Source organism: Acanthamoeba castellanii (genome assembly GCF_000313135.1).
Source record: "Acanthamoeba castellanii str. Neff unplaced genomic scaffold scf7180000084708, whole genome shotgun sequence".
NCBI classification, from domain to species: Eukaryota; Discosea; order Longamoebia; family Acanthamoebidae; genus Acanthamoeba; species Acanthamoeba castellanii.
In genome coordinates this window covers 150,831-174,211 of record NW_004457620.1, presented here as the reverse complement: position 1 = coordinate 174,211, position 23,381 = coordinate 150,831, and the positions used below count along the sequence as shown (strand labels likewise).

Sequence of the window (23,381 nt, the reverse complement as noted above, 5' to 3'; positions counted from 1 at the left end):
CGAAGATGACGACCTCCCCGACGACGACTGGGGCACCACCACGGCTAGCGCGACTCGCACGACCTCTGCAGCTTCGGCCGCCACGAAGCCCGCGCCTTCTACTGGTGGCGGCAGTCGCCTGAGTACCGCCGTACGTGCATGCCACGGCCTCCACCCACTCACCGTCCATGATCTTCACTCGCTCGCTCACTCACCACGCACCTCTCACCCATTCCGCCAACGCAGGCGAACGCCCAAGACGCGGGCGGGTGGGGCGACGACGACGACTGGGCCAAGGAGGACAGCGACGACGGCGGATGGGGCAACGACGACGACGACGACTGGGGCGGTGTACCTCGCGCCCACGAGGAGGACGAGGCCGACGTCTTTGCGCCGCCCAAGAAGCAGCCCGTGGCCAGCCCCCTGCGACCCGCCGCCACCCGTACGTACGCCGTCGCTTTCTTCTCAAGTTCGTGGCGCAAGATTATTATTGCATTCAAATTCTTGTTTATGTTTATATTTGTATGTGGCTGTGGCTGTGCAGTGGCGTCAAGGGGGCAACCACCGGCTCGGCCACTGTGACGAGCGCCCGCCCCAGGCACGCCACACATATGCCTCCCCCCCTCATACTTCTCTTTCTTTCTTTCTTTTTCCACTTGGCGGCGGCGGCATGAACGACAACTGAGGCGTGGGCTGCTTTCGCTGACATGCGTGTACGGCGCGCAGTGCGGTCGCTCCGACCTCGCCATCGGCGGAGAAGAAGGGCATCCCAGGTCTGCGACGAGCCGAGGCCGCCACCGCCACCGCCAAGCCATTCTCTTCTGCTTCTTCCTCTTCCTTTAGCGGAGTGGCAGCCAAGCCTGCCGCCGCATCCGCCACCGCCACGGCCATTTCTTCGCGCGCGTCGTCGTCGACACGTTCGTTCTCCTTGGCAGCCGCCAAAAAGGTGGAGCCCGCCACGGCTGCTGCTGCTGCTGCTGCTGCTGCCTCGCCTGCACGCTCCTACTCGTCGCCCACCGGCAAGTCGTCGGGCGGCAACGCGTGGGGTGCGAGCGACGACGAGGAAGAGGAGGGCAAGGGCGCGGGCGGATGGGGCGATGACGGCTGGGGCGATGCCGCTGGCGATGGCGGCGACGATGACGGCTGGGACTTCCCCGCCGCCGCCTCGCCCTCGGCGGCCAGGAAGAACACCGGTGGGGGGCCATCACCTTCCTCACCTTCCGCGCCGGCCACCGGCCTTTCCAAGCTCGAGCAGCGCGCCCTCCTCCGCAACCAGAAGAAGAACACCGGCAAGAAAGATTAAAGAAGGTGGTCGGCTCAGAGAACGTTCTCGTGAGCTTGAGAAAAGGGGTTTATGTGCACAGAAGACGGTGGTAGTGGGGTAGTGGACAGGAGGAAAGGTGGTGGTGGGGGGGGGGGTGCGGCGATGGTGTGCCTACAAGGAACACCGGAAGGCGCTCTGCGCTTCCCGTCGGTGGCCACGGGTGTCGTCCCTCCCCTCGGCGGCGTCGACTGGCAGTCACACCCGCATGCAGATGGCCGGCGTCGAACTGCACAGGCCCTGCCGGCCCCGCTGCTGCTCGCGTCGCACGGCAGCCTTGTGGTGGTGGTGGTGCGCACTGGCCAGCCCGAGCTCGGCCGCGCAGCTGGTGGTGGTGTCGTAGTCCATCAGGTCGTCGACCAACGAGCAGCACCCCGACGAAGCCGATGGCGCTGACGTGGCGCTCCAGCCCAGTGAAGTCGAAAAGCCGCCGCCGCCTCGGGCCGAGGACCGGCCGCTGCTGATCCTGGGCGGGCTCGACGAGCACCTCTTCGTCGCCGTGTGGGCGCTGACTCTTGCTCTCGAAGTGGTGATCGTGGACGTGGTCGTGGTCGTGGTGGTCATGATGGAGGCGGCGGCCTCCCGCTCGGCGAGGAGGTCGTTCACCACCTCGTGGATGAAGGTAAACTGCTCGAGCGTCTGTACCATGCCCGATCGCTGCTTGCGGATGTGGCGCACCGTGGCATACACGTCGGGTCGAACCACCTCGGCGGCGGCGGCGGCGGCTGTGCGACGGAGCTGGGCGAGCGCGATGTGGGCGGCGATGAGCACGCCCGTGCGACCAAGCCCGGCCGAGCAGTGCGTGACGATCGGCCCGGCGTGGGCCACGTGGAAGTCGTCGACCAGCCGCAGCAGCTCCCTGAAGCTGTCCGTGGCCGGGCGGCCAAAGTCGGGCCAGGCCTGGTAGTGCAGGTGCACCACCTCCCGCCACTCGCCCTCGCCGCTCTCCTCGCCCTCCACCTCGCTCTCCTCGCTCGTCATCGCATCGTTGTCGTTGTTGTTGTCGTGGCCATCGTCATCGTCGTGCATGCCGTCGTCGTCGTGTTGTTGGTTGAGCTGCTGCTGCGGCACGCGGACGCGGCGGATGAGGAATCGGCGCACGATGAGGTCGTCGCGGGCGGGTCCGTAGTGGGAGTGAACCGAGACGAGCCGCACGCGCACCTCGCCGAACCGGGTGGTGCGCCCGACGCGCCGAGGCCAGTAGCGGGTGGCCTTGGTGCGCTCGCCCTCGCGCAGGCGGGTGAGCATGACCACCAGCCCGGCCCCGCGCTCGGCCACCATGCGCCAGAAGTCGCCGCAGGTACCGGCCAGCGGCGCCTGGGCCGCAATGTACTCGGCTTCTTCTACTACTTCTACGTCGTCGTTGTCGTCCTTGGCCTTGGCATGGCAGGCGTGGACAGAAGCAGCGGGAGCGTGTATGTAGCTGGCGTTGATGTAGTCGGAGCCGGGGGTGTGGGGCCGCGGGGCGAGCTTGACGCGCGTGCGTTCGAGCGGGAGGTTATTCGAGTAGCGGTTCTTACGTTCGTTCCATCTCGCCTGGCCCGAGGCAAAGTCGGGCAGCTCGCCGGTCAGCAGCATGTCCTCCAGCTCATCCCGCGCCAGCTGCTTGTACTCGGCTTCGTAATCGGAATCGTGATCTCCTCTTTTGTTCTTATTCATCTTCTTCTCCTCTTGCTTCGGCGTCGTGCTCATCGTGGCGCTGCCCACGAATCCTGGTCCTCCATCATTCGCGATGCATCCATCGGATCCATCATAAAAAAAGATGCCGGCGGGATCCATCTGAGGAGAGCGGCGGGCGCCTGCCGCAGTAGCGGCAGAGGTAGTGGCAGTAGTGGTGTCGTTGGCAAACATCATCAAGGTGGCAAACATGGAGGTGGCGTCGACTCGGAGGAGGAAGTTCGAAAGTGAAGTGGGCCACCACCGCGCCATAAACGTCTCGTGGCCATGGTGGTGGGCGACCGATGGGGAAAGGCCGACGCCGCTTCTTCGGAGCACGCTCTTCTGGGAAGCTCCCCGACCGGCTGTTGCAGGCGTCCTTCCCCGATTTTTCTAGGTCCGTACTTTTCCCGCCTTTTCCAGTAATTTCTCGCGGCCCTTTTCCCTTCGTTACCTGGAATTTTCTGTTACACCGGTGCTGGGGAAATGAAGGAAAAGAGCTGAGTTTGAAGACTACAGCAAAGCAAGAAAAGACAAGGAAAAAAAATCCACGCTTGGAGATGCAGGGGCAAGGTACTGGCCGCGGGCGCGGCCGGGGGCGACCCGTCGCAAGTGGTGGCAACGCAGCTCCATCGGCCCTCAACCACGAGCTCATCGCCTTGGGTTCGAAGACACACCTCCCTCATTTCGAACTTGGAATCTTAACGTCTGAACATTTGCGCATTGCAGGCTCCACGGCGCGACCACGGCGAGAAGTGGCTCCCCCGTCCAGGCCCTCGCAGCAGCAGCAGCAGCAGCAGCCACCACAGCAGGCCCTCCCGAAGCGCCGCGTGCCCGGTGCTGCTGTCGCCCCGCCCCCTCCCATTGCGAGCAAGGTGCGCGCCCAGCCCCACCACATCGCCTGCCTACCCCCACTCTCGCTCCTTTCTCACTGTGCGTGCGTGCCCCGTGCGTCGTGTCGTGTTGTGTTGTGTCGTTGGTTGCATGCTACTCGCGTGCAGTTCGTGAGCGGGGTGCCAGACGGTGCGTAGAAGCCTCTCCCCCCCCAAACACTTCAGCTTCGTTGCACCCCCTTACGGGTCGCGTAGAGCCTCACGGCGCGCGGCTGCAGATTTGGTGGAGCAGGTGCTTGACGCAGACGAGCGCGGCGATGCGGCGGCCGCGAGCGCGGTGGTAGTCGAGGCGCTGCTGTTCCTGCGCCAGTCGAGCTCGGCCTCTGCCGAGCCCGATCGCCACACGTTCCTCTCCTTGGCCGTGCTGGCCAGGCGCGACCCGTCGCTCTTTGGCACCGAAGCCGCCGTCGACGCGCTCATCGCGCTCCTTCGCCGCGACGCCTCGGGCGTGGGCAAGCGCAACGGCGCCGCGGCGGTGCTGGCGTGCTCCATCCTGTGGCTCCTGTTCCGCCACCAGCGCGACTGGCCCCTCGAGTTCGTGCAGGTGCGCCCAACCAGCCCGCCCGTCCATTGGTCTCACCGACAACACTGACGACGACCTGTGCGTGTGTCGTGTGTGTCGTGTGTGTCGTGTGTGTCGTGTGTGTCGTGTGTGTCGTGTGTGTCGTGTCGGTGTCGTGTCGGTGTCGTGTGTCGTGTGGCGCCGTGTGTTACGGAGGCCAGGCCTATTTGGAGGATGCGGTGGCGGACAGGCTGTGGGTGGATGACGAGTGCACGCGCGCGTTCGTGGCCAACATCCTGACGGCCTTCCCGGACGCCCCGCTCCCCTACCCCGAGGAGGTCGCGGCCGAGATGGAGGACCTGGTCTCCCCGCGGTACCGGGACGAGGGCGCGCGCGAGCTCATCCACGCGCACACGGCCGAGTTCGTGCAGCACCACCTCCAGCACGCCGGCGTCGAGGGCATCCGCAACGTCGTCAAGCTGCTCACTGTGGCCGCCGGCTACCGCGAAGCCCGCTCCCTCGCCGCCGCACACCTGGACGAGGTACCACCGCCAACCACATCAACCCCGCAAGGAACGAGATGGAGTGCGCTCACCTTTACGTGGTGTGTCTGTGTCGTCGTGGCCGGCAGTGGCTTCAAAACCTCTCGGCGGCTCGGTTTGCCAAGGAGCTGTTGAGCCAGCTGGCCCTGCAGACCAACACGGCCGAAGAAGACGACAAGCAGGTGGTGCACCAGATCTTGCGACTGAAGCTCAAGGGCCCGCTCTACACGCTCTGGACCGAAGCTCTCTCCGTCGTTCTGCGAAACAACAAGTGCGGCCTCCTTGCGCGCGCGTTGTGCTGGCGATCGTGTAGCGGGTCTGACGTTCTTGGCGGTGTGCGTGCGTACGTGGTGAAGGAGCTACCCGCCGCTCGCGCTTCGCTACTTTGTGGAGCACGAGCTGCTTCCCGCCAAGACTGCGCCTGTCGCCAACATGAAGATGCTCTCGATCGTCGTGGAGGCCATGGAGAAGCTCGGCTACAGGCCTGAGGCCGAGATTGCATTCATCTTCCAGAAGCTGGCCGCCACCGAAGACACCAGCCTCCTCAAGGACCGCCTCAGCAAGGTTCTTGCGCAGGGCTGCAACAACAACACCAACGCACACCAGAACAGCACACGACACGTGCCACACTGCGTGCCCTTGCTTGCTTGAGTGACTCACACGTTCTGGCCGTCGCATGTGGTGTGCGTGTGTGTCGTGTGTGTGTCGTGTCGTGTCGTGCATATATGTTATATACAGGTAATACGGGGTCTGGCGGGGTCGAGAATCGACGTGTTCCTGCTGGCCGCGGAGCTCCTGCAGGAGCCCGAGCTGGGCGGAGTCGAGTTCACCGGCGACTTTCGGCCCAGGGAGCGCTACGTGTCCAACACCATGGAGCTCACCGGTTTCCTGCCGCTGCTGGGCCTTCCCGACGACTCTTCCCTTCTCCGGTAATGCAAACGCACACGCACCACCGTACACGCACCACCGCACACGCAACAAGTGTTCCGCGAGCTGCACGGGTTCTTGGGCGAGGCAAGGGCCAGTTCGAGGACGACACGAACGCAGCAACGGTCAATGTGACTTTTTACGCTAATTTGTGGGATCGGCGGCTGCAGGGAATGGCGTGACAAGGCGGCTCGATTCCACGAGGAGGCCATGGGCTGGTGCCACAACATCGTACGCCCCGCCTCTCCTCGTCCCGTTTGCAGCAACGAAACCAAGGCCTAAAGGCGTGTGTGTCGTGTGTGTCGTGTCGTGTGTGTCGTGTCGTGTCGTTGTGTGTGAGCAGGTGGTGCGCTTGCTGCCCGGGATCAGTCCGCAGGGCTACTACGCGCTGCTGCATCGCCTGCTGCACCTGGACGCTGCGGCGTCCTACGCGGACCAGGAGATGAGCGGCGAGGTGGAGCGGGTGGAGAAGTGCCTGAGCGCCATCCCCGTGCGCGAGGACACCATCACCCTCATCACCGTAATCCACCTGACCGGTCGGCCCCTCTTCAACTCCGACGCGTTGGACGCCATCGGCAAGATCGTCAAACGGGCCGCCTCTCTCCAGGTCTCCATTTTTCTCCTTTCTTTTTATCTATCTATCTATCTTATCTAAATGTTTAGATATTTAGGTAATTCTATGGCTAAGCGGCAGAGATGATTGGTGTGTCAACATAGGACCCCGAGGCGCTGCGCATCACGAATCCGCAGCTGGTGGAAGCCCTGCTCAAGCTCACGCTCTACAACCCACCGGCAGGCTTCGAGTCCGCCACGACCCCGCTGTCCGTGGTGAGCGCCTACTGGAACGCGCTCGTCATGCTGGTCCTCATCGGCGCCTACAACGTCAAGCACGTCGGCCAGGCCATCTGGCAACGGTGCGCCGCCTTCACCCCCCTCCCCCCGCCCTCGGTGATCGCTTCCCGGCGACGCAAGCTGTTGTGTGTGTGTGTCGTGTGTCGTGTGTCGTGTGTGTGTTGTGTGTGTTTTAAATTGTTGATTACAAACGCACAAACTCAAACCTGTGCGTGTGCGATCATGTGTGCGCCCTACGTGCGCTCGTGTGAAGGCTGCCGACGGCGCGGTGCATGATGGAGATGCTGATCACGCGCATCTCGAACTTCCCGCCCGTGCTCCCGCTCATGGAGCCCGACTCCCAGATGACGGCCGACGACGTGCACGCGCGGGAGCTCCTCCTGCAGCGCAAGGAGAAGGAGACCATCCTGGGCCTCGAGACCGCCATCGAACGCGCCGCCGTCCGCCAGCACACCATCACCACCATGGGCATCGAAGTACATATCTTCATACCTTCTTCTTCTTCTTCTTCTCTTCTTCTTCTTCTTCTATTTGCTTCCACTCTCGCTGACGCGTCTCCCTCCTCTGCGGCAGCCGAGCGAAGCGGAGTTGGCGGCGATTCACGTGGACGAGGGCACCTCGCACCTCCTCTCGCAGCTGGCCCTGTTCGATCCGTCGGGTCCGGCCCGTCGCCCGCCTCCCATTGTCTTCTCCAACCTCCAGGTTTAAACCCCCCCCCCAATCAACCAACCAACGAAACGCCACACACCACCACACGCACCAATCCGAGGAAAGGCTTGCTCACCGCTGTTGTCGCCATCGTCGTCGCGCTGTTGGTTGGGTGTTGGTGCTGGTGTTGGTGCTGGTGCGTACGGCAGGCCTTTGATGCGGACTTCCGGCTGGGCCACCGCCTGTGCTGCTCGCGGGACCCCGACTTCGTGCTGGAGCTCATGGCCCGCCAGGGCGTGCACGCCGCCCTCCGCTGGCTGGGTCCCATCCTCTCGTCCGAGCCCGACACCATCGAGGTGCGCACCAGCGTCCCCCCCACCCCAACTTGTTGCCGCCCGTGCACGTGTGTGTCTCATTGTGTGTCGTGTCATGCGTGTCGTGTCGTGTCGTGCTGCCTCCATTGTAGGTGCTGCCGGCGCTGTGCCTGTGCGAGCTGCTCACGTCTCCGCCCGATGCGCTGTCGCCCGCTCTCATCCCGCGGGTGGCGACGCGCCTGCTGGAGCACATCCACCAGCCGGAGACCGGGCCGCACCTGCTCGAGTTCTTCTTCAAGCGGCTGGCCCACCGGCAGAAGAAGCACCGCGAAACGGCCAAGCGCGCCCTCTCCGTGCTCCTCCTCACCCTCTGGGCCTGGACCCACTCCGACGTACCCCCCCCCCATCACACCCCACGCTCTCACTCTCTTTCTCTTTTCTTTCTTTTACGTGGTCTGACCATGTGTGGTGGCCCGCGCAGGAGAAGCACGCCCTCACCGCCGAGACCCTCCGAACGCGCGAGGCCCAGTGGACGTCCTACGCGTGGATCGAGGTATTATGCGCCGCACCGCATTCTCACGTCGCTGACGTCATCGCGCATGATGAGCCACTAGTGGAGCCCTAACTGGTCTGCCTGGTCGTGCGCGACGTACCAGGTCCTGGCGCGCCATGCGCTGCTGAAGCACCTGTCGGAGTTCCTGTCAGGCCACTGCTGGCCTCGCTCCAGTTCGAGACCGACCCGCGCGCCATCCACGCCTACCTGTCGCACCTCCTGGCCTCCGTGCCCGCCGCCGCCGTGCCGCTCTCGCTCCGCCTCGCCTCGCTCCTCCAGACCCGCCCCTTCGTGGCGACCCACCTCCTCCGCAGCGCCGAGCTCTACGCCCTCTTTGTGCGCGCCTTCGCCGCTGCCCTCTCGGTCTCGGCCTCGCCCGACAGTTCGCCCGGCGACTTGCCCGCCGTGCGCGAGGGTACTGTCACTTTTCTCGCCCTGCCGCTCCCGGCGGGCCTCCCGGGCGACGCCCTGCAGCTGCGCGCCCAGCTCGAGGGCCTCGTCCTGGCCCAGCCCCTCCCCAAGTCCGACAGCCACGCCGAGATCATCGCTCTTCTCCGCAACGCCGCCCACGCGCCCGACCACGACACCCGTCTCGCCTCGTACAACCCCCATTCATTCCTCCGCTACTTCCCCTATTGGTTCGATCTCTTCCGGTACTCACCCGATTGGTTGGTGGCCCATCAGAATTCTGGGCACGCTGCCGGCCGGGCGCGTGGTGCACCTGCTGCTGCAGCCGTTCGGGCTGCCGCCGGCGTGCATCGCGGCGCTGCTGCACTCACTGTCGGGCCTGCCGGAGAACATTCTGCCCTCGCTCCTGCCCTCGCCCTCCGACCGCGAAGCCCTCCGCCTGTCGCTCCCCTTCTTCGCCTCGCTCGGCCTCGCCCTCCCGCCCGCCTTCGCCCGCCTCCTCCACTCCCGCCCCGCCGCCCCCGCTCCGCGCCCTGCCATTGCTGTCGCCCAGCACGACGACATGGAGGTGGTCAGCGCCGCTCCGCACGATGACGGTGGCGACCTGCGGCCGGCTGAGGCCGCAGCTCTCGTGGGCGTGGCCCTCTCGACCACCACCACCACCACGGCCGGTAGCGAGGACCTGTCGGCCCCGGTGCGGCGGGCGGTGGAGGCCGGCCCGGCCTCGGCGTTTGCGCTCCTGCAGCGGCACCCGACGGCGCTCGTCTCGGTCGGCCCGTCTGGCTTCATCGTTGCCGCCGTGGCCCCGGCCTCGCGCAGAAGACGCGCGCTCTGCTCGCCGCCCTCTTTTCGTCGTCGGCCTCCGGCGGCGCCCCGGCGGCCGTCGACGCCGCGCGCGCCTTCGTCGAGCAGCTGCTGGTCTCGCTCAGTAGCGCGGCTCCCGTCGAGGGGGACATCAGCGTGGCCCTCACGGCGCAGGCCCGCTTTTACGCCGCCCTCCTCTCCCCCGCGGCGTTGCCCTCCCCCGTGCGAGGTACCGCCTGCCCTCCACCCAAGGCCTGCTCTCACGCGCGCGTAGCATGCCGCACACTCACCCCCCCCCTCCCACGTCGACGTCGTAACAAACAGCTGCGATGCAACGGCCGGCCGAGTTGGACCAGTTGCGTAGGTCCATTGAGCGCCTGCTCGCCGATCCCGCTGCCGTACGTAGCCCACCACATCACCACGACACGACACGACACGACACGACACGACACGACACGACACGACACGCGTGGGCGCATTGGCCTGTTCGTCCGGAGTCTTACCCAGCGGCCATTGGTAGTTGGATGCCGAGGCCGTGGCACGCTTCGTGTGCGAGCGGGAACCCGCCCACCTGGAGGAGGCCCTCGAGCGCCTCTTTGTGCCCTCGCTCCACGCGCCTCGCCTGCAGAGCGCCCTCCTGCGCGGACTCCTCGGTGCCATCAGGTCCCTGCTCCCTCCCCTGCGGCGCATGCCTCGAATTTCGGAGACGCGTAGTTGCTGACCCGGCTGTGTGCTGTGTGCTGTGTGCAGGCACACGTCCCACCCGACCGCCGCGGTGCCTGCCGCCGCCGCTGCTGCTGCGGGGTCGTCCACGGCGTGGGGCGTGGTGCTGGACTGGCTCGCCTTCACCGACTGCGACCTGGAGAACGAGGAGATGCAGAACGCCGTCGTACCGCTGGCCGCCAGCCACCACCGTGCCGACCGGGCCGATGCGCTGGAGCCGGCACCTGGCCGCCGTCGCCATCCACGGCGCCAGCTGGAAGTCCCTCCACCGCTGCTTCGCCCGTCTCCTCGAGGTTCGCACCCAGCACACCCCCGCTGACGTGGCGTGACGAGTGCTGACGTGTGCGTGTGCGATGTGTGCGTGTGTCGTGCACGTTTGGTCAGGCTGCGGAGGAGCGCGGCGCGGGCAAGGGCGAGACCCGCGCTGGGGCGGGCGAGCTCGTCGAGCTGGCCGAGGCCTACCTGGCCCACCCGCGCTCGTGGCGCCCCAACGCCGACGTGCCGCCACCGCCCTCGCGCGCCGGGTCGCTCACGCGCGCCTACTCCCTCTACCCGCTCTCCCCGCGCGCCGCGCGGGCCCTCTTCGGCCTCGTCGCCGCCGAGGCCACCGAAGCCGCCGCCACGGCCGCAGCCACCGGCGATGGCGACCCCGACGCGGCCCTCCGTCGCTCTATTGCCGGCCGCATGCCCTTCCTTCTCCCCACCGTCGCCACCGCCCGCGACAACCTCGCCTCGGTACACCCACCCCCCCATCTGCGTGTGCCGTGTGCGCTGTTGACACGTGTGTGTGTGGTGGGTGCGGGAGCAGGTGGTGGAGGTGCTGCGCCGCGAGGAGGAGCACTCGGATGCAGCGCGTGAGCTACTGGCCCAGCTCTACCTGATCTTCCCCGCCATCGTGTCCGCCCCCTCCTCCTCCGCTGCGGTACCCCCCCACCCCCATTCTTTCCGCACTCATGTCGACACATGCGCTCACCGGTTGCCGACGTCGCCTTGGGTGTGTGTCGTGTGTTGTGTGTCTTGCGTGTGTCGTGTGCGCACACGCAGGCGCTGTCGGAGGAGACGTCGAGCCGGGAGAGCGCGATGAGCAGCGTGGTGCAGCGGGCCGTGAAGAGGCTCATGGACGAGGGCGCGTGGAACGGGGCCTACCTCACGCTGCGCAACATCGCCGTCGCGCACCCGGCCCTCGTCCTGCGCCACCTCAACACCCTGGCCGCCCTCATCGAAGGCCGCGTCCCGCCCTCCCAGAAAGAGTTTTTTGGAGAAGCACCACCGACTCTACCTCAACGTGCTCACCATCCTGGACGCCCTCCGACCCCACGTCTTCCACGTACGTGTGTCGTGTGTCGTGTGTGCGATCCAATCAACCAACCATGGCCCAAATGTTAGACTATATTCTATTATATTCTAATATATGTATATAATATGTGGATTGCAGAGCCGGTGGCTGGACCGGGTGCTGGAGGCCTACTTCAACGCCATCAGCGCCGTGTGCGGGTCCTACAACAAGGCCCTGTCGGGCCTCCTCGCCAAGTTCGCCGAATTCCTGTGCGCCTTCGCCGTGGCCGTGCCTCGCCTGCGCGCCCTCCTCACGCCGCCCCGCCAGAAACTCCTCGCGTACCGCCTCCCCACCGCGCACTCGCGCACGACACGCGTGCGTGCGTGCATGTGTGGTGTGTGCTCCTCTCACGCGCGTGTGCGGTGGCTGCGGAGCAGGGAGGTGCAGCAGGTCTATTTGGAGGTGCGGCAGCTGGGCACGCTCCTGGCCCTGCTGGCCGAGCAGGACCTGGGCCTGTGGAGCCTCTCCGAGTGGCCTCCGGCTGCCGCTGCTGCTGCTGCCGGCAGCGGCGGCGGCCCGCTGGTAACCACCCCCGCCCCTCCGCTCTCCGATGCCGAGGTGCAGGCGACGCGCGCCCATCTCCGACTTCCGCCCGCAAGCGTTCGTGTCCCTCCCCACGACACACACGTGATCCTTCCACCAATCCGCGCTCACCACACTACGTGGTGGGTGGTGCAGGTGGCCGAGGAGGCGGGCGGGCGGGAGAAGCTGCTGGACACGCTGAGCGATCTGGAGATGGCGTCGCTCCGGTCGCCCGGGGTGCTGCAGCTGTTCCTGGAGGACCTGCTCGACCTGCTCGACCCGCACGCGGTGCCCTCGTTCCACTTTGGCGTGCTGCCGCTCCTTCTCCGCTTTCTACACCACTCCCCGCGGTACCACGACTTTACATTCTTCCCGCCGCCGCCACATTCCACGAATCCCGCGCCGCAGTGGTGGTAACTAACATAGTCAGCTGTGTGTCGGGTGGCAGGGACGCGGCGGTGGTGATGCCGCGGTACCTCGAGTGCCTGGTGAGCCCCGTGGACGACATCGTGCGCGAGAGCCTCAAGTACGCCCCCGAGTACTTCCCCTTTGCCCAAGGTACGCGCGAGAAACCCGCCCATGTGGTGTCGTGTGTGTGCCGGCCTTTTTTTGACATATCGTTGGTTGTTGTGTTGTTGTTGTTGTGCTGTTGTTGCGTTTGTACTTGCGCACAGACTGCTACGCACACGACATGCTCTCCCGGCTCTTCGAGCTGACGCTGACGCGGCCTCTCGTTGGCGCCACGGTCCCGTTGAAGAACATCCTCCTCTCCTCCTTCCAGCTCATGTAGAAGGGACTCACGCAGCAGCACAGCTTTTCTCCTGTGGGGCTCATTTACAGCGAAGTCCTCTTTTTTATTTTTTCCCCCCTATTTTAAGCACGGCTGTGGCAACAACAATGCCCAAGGGCCAACGTTGATGCGCCAAAGCTCAGAGGAGGCCGCGGCGCCTCTTGTAGTCGTCGAGGCTGATGGCTTTGGCCTTGGCCGCTTGCTCCGCTCCTCCTCCCGTGCTCCTCCGGTTCGCCCCGTGCGGCAGTGAAACTGGCCGCTGGAACCGTGACCACCATCACCATTTGCTCCCGTCAGTACCCAGAGTACAGCAACGACATGTAAAGGTAGCGAAGCGAGGCGAGGCGCAGCTTGCCGTGGCCACGAGCTGGTGGCTGGTGGTGGTGGTGATAGGTACCTTGGTCGTGGGGGAGGTGAGGTCGTCGAGGTTGACTTCAATGTCGAGGTCCAGGGTGTCGTGCAGCTGAAGGAGGGCCGTGGGCTCCGCTGCGCGGTCCTCCTCCTTTTCCTTGCCCTTGTTCGGCACGGGGGTCGAGTCCGCCGCCTTCTCGGCGGGCACCGGCGTCTTGGCCTCGGTAGCGACCGGCGGCGCCGGCTCCGAAGATGACGACGACGACGACGAGCCGGCCGGCGCCGCGGGCTTGCTCGCGAAGATGTGGAAAGTCGGCGCGGTGGGCCGGCGGGAGAAGGGGTCGTCGGTCTCCGCCTTTGCCTCGATCACCGCCGTCACGTGTGAATCCACGATGTTCTTCGCCTGGACACACACACAGTCGTGGCGGTGAGGCGGGTGAATGGCGGGTCGGTTGGTGTGGTGGTAGAGTACCTTGTTGCGTTTGTTGATGTCGCCGACCTTGAGCTTCTTCTGTCGCTTCTCGGTCTCGCGCTTGTCGAGCTCCGCGAATCGCTGGAGCTCGGCGTCGACCTTGGCCACCTCCTCGGCGGTGCCCCGGTCCTTGGCCGCCTCGCGCAGCTGTATGAGGTGGGCCTTCGTCGCCGCCAGATTCACCGGACGCGCCCGCAACTGACTCTTCTCCTCAATCATCCGCGATATATCCTCCTGCACCGCACACACACACACGACACGACCAACGACACGACACGTGTGAGTGACGTGGAGCGGCTACGCGACTGGCGGGCAGTGGTGGCGGTGGTGGCGCACGTGGGTGTAGACGTAGTGGCGGGTGCTTTCGAGGTCGCGGCGCCGGGCCTCGATGTCGGCCGGGGTGGGGATGTCCATGTGGGCCTTGTCCACCTCGCGCAGCCATCGCTCGTACTCGGGCATGGTGATGGGCGAGTTGGACACGTACTCGATGCTGAAGTTCTTCGAGTTGCCGCCGTGCGAGAGCTTGAGCATGTACTGCGTCTTCTTCTTGCCCACCGTGTACGTCCTCGGCCCCTTCTCCGCCACTGCTCTCCCACCGCACACGCTACTAGGTGAGTGCGCGTGTGTGCGTGTGCGTGCGTGTGCGTGTGTGCGCGTACCGACGACCTGGGCCATGCGGTAGGCGTTCTGCTGTTCGCGGTTCATGCCGATGCCGACCCGCACGAAGAAGCGGGGCACGGTCTTCTCGAAGAAGGGCTGGTCGAGCCACTTCTCCAGCAGCGAGCGGCCCAGCTTGACCGAGTTGACCTCCTCCAGCGTCGGGTACTGGCGCACCTCCACCTTTTCGCTCCACTCCTGCTTCCGCTCCTCCTGCTTTCACGCAACGCACACGACACGACACATCAGCGTTGTGCTTCTTAAGGTGGCGGCCACGTCATAGGCGGGGCCAGGCGCACCTCGACTCGGCTCTTGTCGGCGGCGCTGGGGGTGGCTGCGGGGCGCGCGTCGTGCTTGGCGCGCTTGCGGCCGCGGTCCCACTGGTCGCTGTCGTCGTCGGAGCTGCCCTCCACGTCGACGCGGTCCTCGATCTCCTTGGCCCGCCGCTTGGCCCGCGTGGCCTTCTCCTCGCGCTTGGCCTTCAGGTTGGACAGCGCTGACGCCTTCACACCCGTCTTGGCGCCCGTACCCTTGGCCGTGCTCGCCCGCGCGCTCGCCCCTGAACACAGCACACACAGACACGCTGACATGTCAGCGACGCACGACCAACGACTGACGAGAGTTGCGCGGCAGGCGTACGTGTGCCCTTGCTTTGCTGAAGCTTCCGTCGGAGTTCCATCCGCTCGAGCCGCTTCTTGCGCGCCTCGTAGCGCTCGTTCAATATGTTCTCCCTCTCCATTTCCGTCAGCGACGACAGACTGCACGCCCACCACCGTCACCACCATCATCATCACACCGCCCATCAGCACCACACACACACACACACACACGACACACATACACACGACACACGACGCGCGCGCGCGAGAAAGAGAGAAGAGCATACTAGGCGCGATCGTCGTCATCGCCCATGAGATCGTCGCCGAAGCCGTCGCCCGAGTCGGCGTCGAGGTCGTCGCGTCCGTCGTCGGACGAGTCGGAGGGCGACGACGCGCGACGACCGCCGCCGCTCTTTCGCTTCTTGAGCGGAGGCGGGGCGGCTTTGGAGCGACCACCGCCGCGTCGCCTGCCTCCGTCCGAATCCGAGTCACTGCTCGAGTAGTCGTCGTTGCGGCCCTCATCTTCTGATGACGCGTAGCTCTTCTTCTTGCCCTTCGAAAGTGCAACGCATTGGGGGGGGGAGATTAATGGTTTGGGGATTAAAAAGAACAAACACCTTGTTTCCTCCAATTTATACCTTGCCGCGAGAGAGCTCCTCTTCGAGCCATTCTTCCTCATCCTCACTTCTGTCACTGTGCTTGGGCATTGTGGATGTAATCTATCACTTCTATGCGTTCACTCTTCACCTGCCTCCTCGCCCTGGTCTTCTCAATCACTCAATTTGATGATCTCGTGTGGTGCAGGAAAGAAATGCTGATGAAAATGCTTGCGCCAGGAAAAAGTTGTGAAATGCGCGCAATTCGTGCAGAAGTGATGGATGATCGTCACAATTCCTCGCTCCTTTCGGGCAGAGAAAGAGAAGTGGGCTTGTGTGGTGCATTGTACACTTGAGCAAAGATGAAGAGGGGAGTGTCTCGAAGCAGCCGTGTTGCGCGTGGCGTGAAGGGCACCAGTGCCACTGCTCAGTGCCTCCGTGCTACTGCCGTCGCGCAGCGTTCCGCCTCTACTCTGTACGCCCCCCCTCGTATCGGAAGCGGTTCATCAATCAATCCATTTACGCTCGTGCTGCTCGGTAGGTCTTCCACCTCGAGGCGCAGCGCTTCGCCTCTCTTCTCTGGTCCCGTGGCCCGCTCCACCGGTACGAAATCGCCATTCAATCCCTTCCCGGACTCGTGCTGCACGCGGCATTTTAGTGCCGAGCGTGGAACATTAAATGCCGGAGGGTTCCGTGCGTAAGGGCTTCTAATCACTGCTTCGCATTTTTCTCCTCAATTTCATCAGCTACCGTCCAGCAGTTCGGCGTTCGCTCGTATGCCACTCGTACGTCTTCCAGGAAAATGGCCACCACCAAGGGGAGTGATTAACGCCCCCCCTCCGCGTTGTGAATTGGTTGTTTATTGTTAGTGCCGGCGCACGAGGTGCTGGGCCTGCCGGCTCTCTCGCCCACCATGACCCAGGGCAACCTCGCCAAGTGGCTGAAGAAGGAGGGCGACAAGATCCAGCCCGGCGATCTCATCGCCTCCATCGAGACCGACAAGGCCACCGTCGATTGGGAGGCCACCGAGGCCGGCTACCTAGCCAAGATCCTCATCCCCGAGGGCTCCAAGGACGTAACCGTCGGCAAGGTTCGGCTCTACAAAACAATCTTTCTTTCACTTTCTCTTTGATGCCTCTACTCGGTCCCATCTTTGTAGCAACGTGGTCGTTGACGTCGCCTGTCCTCTACATCGTGGCTGCAGCCTGCCGTGGTGACCGTGGAGGAAGAGGAGGACGTGGCCAAGTTCAAGGACTTCAGCCCCGAGGGCGGTGATGCTGCCGCGCCTGCCGCCCCCAAGGAGGAGGCCCCCGCCGCGCCCAAGGCTGCCCCCGCCGCCCCCGAGCAGCCCAAGGCCGCCGCCCCCGCCGCGCCCAAGGCTGCCCCCGCTCCCCAGGCCGCTCCTGCTGGTACGCACCCACCACCTCCTGCGCTCACTACTTCCCCTTCTACTACTTCTTCTCCGCCTTCTTCTACTACTACTTGGCGCCAAATTTTTGAGTAGTGTACCACGTATGCTCTCGGCACTGCCAGGCGGACGGGTGTTCGCAAGCCCTCTCGCCCGCAAGGTGGCCCAGGAACAGGGCGTCGATGTCGCCGCCGTTCATGGAACCGGCTCCAATAACCGCGTTATTCGCGCTGACGTTCTCGATTATGCCGGTATATCAACAACATCTCTGTTCTCCGCCTCTACTGTCCATCTTCCTCTACTTCCTCTTCCTCTTCTTCTGTGTTTTCGGGCGCCACCGACTGACCGCACTCTCTCTCTCTCTCCTCCCCCCCTGGAATCTGGTGTACGCAGCCAAGGGTCCGGCTTTCGTGCCCGCCGCCACCTCGGTGCCCACGCCCGCTCCCGGCGGCCTGTTCACCGACATCCCCAACACACAGATCCGCAAGGTTTGTTCAATTCCCGGGAACCACCCTGTTTGTTATTTATTTTCTATTTATTTTCTATTTATTGGTAATGCATCCTCTAACGCGGCCTCTCTCTGTGTGTGCGCGCGCAGGTCATTGCCGCTCGTCTTACCGAGTCGAAGCAGACCGTGCCTCACTACTACCTGAGCATCGAGTGCCGCATGGACAAGCTCCTCAAGTGCGTCCCCCTTCTATATGTCGTGCATGTCGTCTGTGTTGTCGTCGTGTGCGTCGTGCGTCATTGTGTGTTCTCATTCGTGTGCGTGCGCCACCCCTCCTCCTCCAGGGTGCGCCAGGAGCTGAACGCCAAGGGCGAGGGCGCGTACAAGCTCTCCGTCAACGACTTCATCATCAAGGCCGCTGCCCTGGCCCTCCAGAAGAAGCCCACCTGCAACAGCGCCTGGTTCGGCGACTACATCAGGCGGTACGTGCACCCCCCCCCTCAATTCCCGTGCCAGCTTTGGGTGGCGACGGCTCACGGCTAACAACGCACGACACGCAACGCGACACGACACGCACAGGTACCACAACGTGGACATCAACGTGGCCGTGAGCACCGACGAGGGCCTGTTCACGCCCATCGTGCAGGATGCCGACAAAAAGGGTCTGGCCACCATCGCCAACACGGTCAAGGACCTCGCCAACAAGGCCAAGGAGAAGAAGCTCCAGCCCCACGAGTTCCAGGTACGGCCCCACGACCTACGACACACACGACACACCGCAAGACTCGTTGGGCATCATCGTCGTCATCACCGCCCTGTGGCGGGTTGATGAATTAAGCATCAGCGTTCCGGAACTGATCTGTTGTTCTCTCTCGTCATCACGCGCGTGCGTGTAGGGCGGTACCTTCACCATCTCCAACCTCGGCATGTTCGGCGTGAAGCAGTTCGCCGCCGTCATCAACCCGCCTCAGGCATCTTCTTCTTCTTCGTCACTTATCTTTTGGTGCGCCCAAGTCTCGAGCACTGGGCTGACGTTCTCTCTCTCTCTCTGGTGTGTGTCGCGTGTGTCGCAGTCGTGCATCCTCGCCGTGGGCGGTACCGAGAAGAAGGTGGTGCCCAACGAGGACAAGGAGACCTCGGCCGCGCAGCCCTACGCCACTGCCCACGTGATGACCGTCACGCTCAGCTGCGACCACCGCGTGGTGGATGGCGCCGTCGGTGCCGAGTGGCTCAAGACCTTCAAGGAGCTCGTCGAGGACCCTGTCAAGATGCTCCTCTAAGCCTTCTCTTCCACATTCCCCCAAAACATAGAAAGCCCCTTCTCTCTGGCGAGGTGTCACACACACGACACATGACACGTACAACGCCACCTCCTCGCCGCGGAAGTGGCCGCGTGGAGGGTTGTGCATGTGTGCGGTGGCAAAGTGCACCGGCGAACACAAAAAGGTGGGTGTGGGGGCTGCTTGGTGGCGAACCGTGCGGTTGGGGGGTATTGGAGTCCAGGGGGATCCCAGCCTTGCGGCCAGGCGATTTGTTGGTGAAGCAGAGTTTACTCTCTGCGTTGGTGAGGAGACCAGCCGAGCGCCTATGCCGGCGCCCAGCCAGTCGTGCCTCCATCTTGACGATGGATTCGTTGTAAAGCATGAGTCAACATGACCGTGATCTCTTCTTTGTGCTACGTCGTCCACAGCGTACGCAGTGAAGTATGCCCATCAGGAGTTGGATATACATATCAGTATGATTACGAAGTAGCACTGAATCCATCTTTGCAAGCCAGGTGCGCCCCACACCCGCTCAATGAAACTCGTGGCCACGCCCACCTGAAGACAGGCAGGCCTTGGTGCCGCACAACTTGTGGGAAGCAAAAACAATTTTGTGCGAAACCAATCACTGAACAAATTTTTATTTTTATTTTTATTTTTGTTTTGATGGCTGCTGTCAGCCATCTCTCATGAGCGCCTGCAGCGGGGGTCACTACCAGCCGGCGTGGGAGACGGGGAAGCGCGAGAAGGGGTTCTGGGGCAGGTGGGAGGCCGAGTTGATGAACCCCTTGAGGGTGAGCTCGCCGAAGCACACGCGATCGATCACCACAGCACAGCCCAGAATCAAGGCCGCGTCCTGCGTGGACCCAACAATCACATCAGCTGCGTGTACCATGGTAGAGATGCATAAACAAGGTTGCAAAGAAACGGTACCAGGGGATTGTTCTCGTAGAGGGCGACGCCGTAGGTGTCGGTGAGGTGGACAAATCGCTTGGAGACGGCGGCGATGAGGGTGTTGTTGAGGAAGAACTTGAACTCCCACGAGAACCAGTTGCTGTTGAGACCAACGAACGAAAAAATAAACACTCGAGTGAGCCATTGACCCATAAATAGGAGAGGATGAGATGGCAGTACCTCTTGACCTGGATTTCTTCCTTGCGGCCATTGGGGTGGCGCAGGCGGATGGTGAAGTTGTCCCTGAGCAGGGTGAAGATGTCCTTGGTCATCGAGGCCTTGAGACCGCCTGCTTCCACGGTGTAGCGTGGCTTGTTGATGAGCTTCTTGGTTGTCAGCTTCTCTGAGACCTTGCCGATGGTTCTGTGCAGCGCCATGTGGGTTGGGTCATTGTGCATACCACTAAGAATTACAATTTGTGTAAATGCAAGTTGCACTGCAACATGGAAAGGGTGTGGGTCACCTTCTGGAGGGGTCCTTGATGACCAAGCAGTCGAGGACGGAGATCCATTTGCCCTTGAAACGGCACACAACACGCCCAGACTCGTCCTTTACAGTCATGTTGCCAGTCGGGCTTCCAAAGTTCTGCTGCAGTTGAAACACCTTGCACGGCTTGTGACCCTGTGCACCATCAGCAAGCCGATCACCACCCAACACCTGTCAGCTTCAAGAAGCGAAAAACGAAGGGGGGGAAGAACGAAGCGGGTCGTATTTACCCTCTCATCGCAGAGCGAGAAATCGGGAGCGGGAACGATAGCTTGGCCTGCCGCTGCGTCGTTGTAGGGAACGGGGTAGGCCACGTAGGCCTGGGGCGCGGCGGGCTGCGCGTAAGGCATGGTCGGACCAGGGTACTGGACCGGTGCCGGATACTGGACAGGCGACGGGTACTGGACCGGATAGGAGGCCTGAGGCGGCGCGTAGTAGCCAAAGGGCTGCTGGTACATATTGATGCTTAGGGCGGTGGTGATGGTGTTTGTTGGCTGGAAGATGAATGAGCTTGGCAAGTTCTACATTTATGCCCGCCAGTCCATCAAGGCAATGGATGTTCCATGGGCCGAGCTCGCTGAAGTTTGAGGACAAGCCCAGACAGCTTCCCTGCGGAAAGGGTGTGGTGGAGGCCTGGATATGGCATCTCGGAGTTGGCGCAGAAGTGGTTGCCCGAACGCAGAATCCCAGGAATGCAGGAGCTAAACGGGAGATATGCCACGTCAGGCCACCAAAGCCGCCAAACCGAGCAAGCGTGGGCCGTGTCCCGATTAACCTATTGTGTTGTTGTATCTGTCATCGAGCCACCAGCACGCTAGCATCTTGGAAGATTCACGAACACAAGAGAATGCTCAGCCAACACGCCGGAAACCGTACCCTTGCTGACGCCGATCCCGAGGTGCAGGGCCTCATCCGTCTGGAAAAGAAGCGCCAGCTCAATGGCATCGAGCTCATCGCGTCCGAGGTACTGCCTCTACAAGATCCAGCATAGACGGGGGGGCGATAGAAAATAGTGCAGCCGTGCAACAACAGAGCCGCACACTGACCACACCGCCAACCGCGTGCGTGTAGAACTTCACATCGCGGGCTGTGCTGGAGGCGCTCGGTTCGTGCATGACCAACAAGTACTCGGAGGGCCTTCCGGGCCGCCGCTACTACGGTGGTAACGAAGTGATCGACCAGGTCGAGGTGCACTCTCCCTCCCCTCGCTCATCAAGGAGTTCTCTACACGCAAGCGACACAGCATTGTTTTGTGCCAACAAGAATCGTGTGCAAGATCTGACCAATTTGGCCCATCTGCGCACAGAATCTGTGCATCAAGCGTGCGCTTGAGGCCTTTCACCTGTCGCCCGAGCAGTGGGGCGTGAACGTGCAGCCCTACTCGGGCAGCCCCGCCAACTTTGCCGCCTACACCGCTCTCTTGAACCCGCACGATCGCATCATGGGCCTCGGTACGCGCGCCCCAGCTCCACTACGGTCTCTCGACTTTGTAAACGCCTCTCTCCGAGCGAACCTCGCATGAGCGCCTTCATGTGCTGACCACCTTTCTTCTTTCTTCTTCTTCTACACGCAGACCTGCCCTCTGGTGGCCAGTGCGTTTTCCTACGTTGTTTGTGTGTTGTTGCGTTGAAGTGAACGATCGCTCACACGCTGGGGTGTGCGGTTGGCTATGCAGTTTGACGCACGGATACCAGACCGACAAGAGGAAGATCTCCGCCACGTCGATCTATTTCGAGTCCATGCCCTACCAGGTGTCGTACCAGACCGGCCTGATCGACTACGACAGACTCGAGGAGAACGCCGCTCTCTTCAGACCCAAGAGTACGCCCCTACCGTCCTTAGTGGCACTCTCAACTGCACCAAGCGCTGACGCTGGTGCCCCAAATGTTGTGCGTGCGTGCGTGCGTGTGCGTAGTGATCATTGCGGGAGCCAGCGCCTACCCTCGCGATTGGGACTACAAGCGCCTGCGCCAGATCGCCAACAAGCACGGAGCCTATCTGCTGTGCGATATGGCGCACATCAGCGGCATCGTGGCGGCGCAGGAGTGCAACAGCCCGTTCGAGTACTGCGACGTGGTCACCACCACCACCCACAAGACCCTCCGCGGACCGCGTGCCGGTCTCATCTTCTTCCGCCGCGGCAAGAACGAGGCCACCGGCGCCGCCTACGACTACGAGGACCGCATCAACAACGCCGTCTTCCCCGCGCTCCAGGGTGGCCCGCACGAGAACACCATCGCCGCCGTCGCCGTCGCCCTCAAGGAGGCCGCCGAGCCCGAGTTCAAGGTTCCTTCTTATGCGTGACTCGTGTTGCACCGTCGTGTCGCGTTCACTGACACTTTCTTCTCTCGATCGACGCACGTCGCACATCGCAACCACCAGACGTACATCCAGCAGGTGAAGAAGAACGCCAAGGTGCTCGCCGAGACCCTCGTGTCGAAGGGCTACTCTGTCGTCACCGGAGGCACCGACAACCACCTGGGTACGTGACGCGTCGATGATCGAACGCGATCTTGTCGTTGTGGCCGTCGTCATGGCGACCAACCACTAACCGACCGACCGACGGAAATGCAGTGCTCTGGGACGTGAGGCCGCAGGAGATGACCGGCAGCAAGCTCGAGAAGCTGTTCGAGCTCGTGTCGTACGCTCCCCCCCCTCTCCCTTTCTCGATGTTAGCTGTGCGCTTCGTAGGTAAGGACCTGCCAGCTCACCACGTTCTGTACCCTCTTCGCGCAGGATCTCTGTGAACAAGAACGCCGTGTACGGTGATGCCAGCGCGCTCTCCCCGGGCGGCGTTCGTCTTGGTGCGCCCGCCATGACCTCGCGCGGCCTCACCGAGGCTGACTTTGTCCGCGTCGCCGAGCTGCTCCACAAGGGTACGTACTACTACTCTGCATTGTCATCATCGTCACCGGCATCTTGGCCTCTTCCTTCCCGCGTTCTCCTCTCACAACCTCTGTTCCCGTGCGCAGGTGCGCAGATCGCGATTGCGATCCAGAACAAGACGGGCAAGCTCCTCAAGAACTACCTGCCCGCCCTCGAGACCAGCGAGGAGGTCAAGGTACGAACCAGCAAACGAACGCCCCCCGGAGATGATTCCATATTGGGCGCGAATACGACGATGATTGCTAACCTCTCTCTCTCTCTCTCTTTCTCAACGTTCCATTACAGGCCCTGAAGGAGGAGGTGGAGGCCTTTGCTTCGACCTTCCCCATGCCCGGCTACGAGAACCACTAGACGTCGACCCCCCCCCGGCGGCCGTGGGTGGTGCTGGCGCACAGCGCGTTCAAACAAATATAAACACAAAATTCACTTTATCTGGGACGAGCCAATCGCAGAAGCGTGAAAAGCATTTCCTCATCCGTTTCCCACCGCCTG

At 63.0% G+C, this 23,381-nt stretch overlaps 6 protein-coding genes and 1 pseudogene across 6 annotated transcripts in view; 4 read left to right on the top strand and 3 right to left on the bottom strand.

The window, feature by feature from the left end:
• ACA1_142430 (HEAT repeat domain containing protein) overlaps positions 1-1,282 on the top strand; it is a gene marked incomplete at both ends in the record, with an annotated part of 4,481 nt that extends 3,199 nt beyond the window's left edge. Inside the window, 2 exons of the mRNA XM_004349589.1 lie at positions 226-425; positions 706-1,282. Of these exons, the coding sequence (XP_004349639.1) occupies positions 226-425; positions 706-1,282 (777 nt within the window). The remainder of the gene's footprint in view (positions 1-225; positions 426-705) is intronic.
• Positions 1,283-1,498: 216 nt separating this feature from the next.
• ACA1_142420 (Proteintyrosine phosphatase) lies at positions 1,499-2,992 on the bottom strand (the record flags this gene model as incomplete). The annotated part of the gene is made up of 1 exon (XM_004349588.1): positions 1,499-2,992. One exon carries the CDS (start codon positions 2,990-2,992, stop codon positions 1,499-1,501), a length of 1,494 nt encoding a protein of 497 aa, XP_004349638.1.
• Positions 2,993-3,516: 524 nt separating this feature from the next.
• Positions 3,517-12,770, top strand: ACA1_142410 (annotated as a pseudogene).
• Positions 12,771-12,909: 139 nt separating this feature from the next.
• Positions 12,910-15,556, bottom strand: ACA1_142400 (Plus3 domain containing protein; the record flags this gene model as incomplete). Its single annotated transcript, XM_004349587.1, has 9 exons — positions 12,910-13,029; positions 13,168-13,524; positions 13,594-13,827; positions 13,930-14,177; positions 14,253-14,463; positions 14,550-14,809; positions 14,890-15,008; positions 15,137-15,402; positions 15,488-15,556. The coding sequence occupies 9 exons, from the start codon at positions 15,554-15,556 to the stop codon at positions 12,910-12,912; spliced, it is 1,884 nt and encodes a 627-aa protein (XP_004349637.1).
• Positions 15,557-15,807: 251 nt separating this feature from the next.
• Positions 15,808-18,581, top strand: ACA1_142390 (pyruvate dehydrogenase complex dihydrolipoamide acetyltransferase; the record flags this gene model as incomplete). Its single annotated transcript, XM_004349586.1, has 12 exons — positions 15,808-15,920; positions 15,987-16,048; positions 16,192-16,230; positions 16,315-16,535; positions 16,650-16,854; positions 16,979-17,104; positions 17,247-17,341; positions 17,452-17,537; positions 17,646-17,783; positions 17,881-18,043; positions 18,198-18,254; positions 18,375-18,581. 12 exons carry the CDS (start codon positions 15,808-15,810, stop codon positions 18,579-18,581), a joined length of 1,512 nt encoding a protein of 503 aa, XP_004349636.1.
• A 694-nt stretch (positions 18,582-19,275) lies between these two features.
• On the bottom strand, positions 19,276-20,461 carry ACA1_142380 (uncharacterized protein; the record flags this gene model as incomplete). Its single annotated transcript, XM_004349585.1, has 5 exons — positions 19,276-19,419; positions 19,497-19,617; positions 19,698-19,880; positions 19,981-20,138; positions 20,234-20,461. The coding sequence occupies 5 exons, from the start codon at positions 20,459-20,461 to the stop codon at positions 19,276-19,278; spliced, it is 834 nt and encodes a 277-aa protein (XP_004349635.1).
• Positions 20,462-20,850: 389 nt separating this feature from the next.
• Positions 20,851-23,240, top strand: ACA1_142370 (serine hydroxymethyltransferase; the record flags this gene model as incomplete). Its single annotated transcript, XM_004349584.1, has 11 exons — positions 20,851-20,967; positions 21,075-21,191; positions 21,310-21,454; positions 21,577-21,595; positions 21,679-21,824; positions 21,919-22,289; positions 22,386-22,485; positions 22,578-22,644; positions 22,740-22,879; positions 22,976-23,064; positions 23,175-23,240. 11 exons carry the CDS (start codon positions 20,851-20,853, stop codon positions 23,238-23,240), a joined length of 1,377 nt encoding a protein of 458 aa, XP_004349634.1.
• Positions 23,241-23,381: the final 141 nt, after the last annotated feature.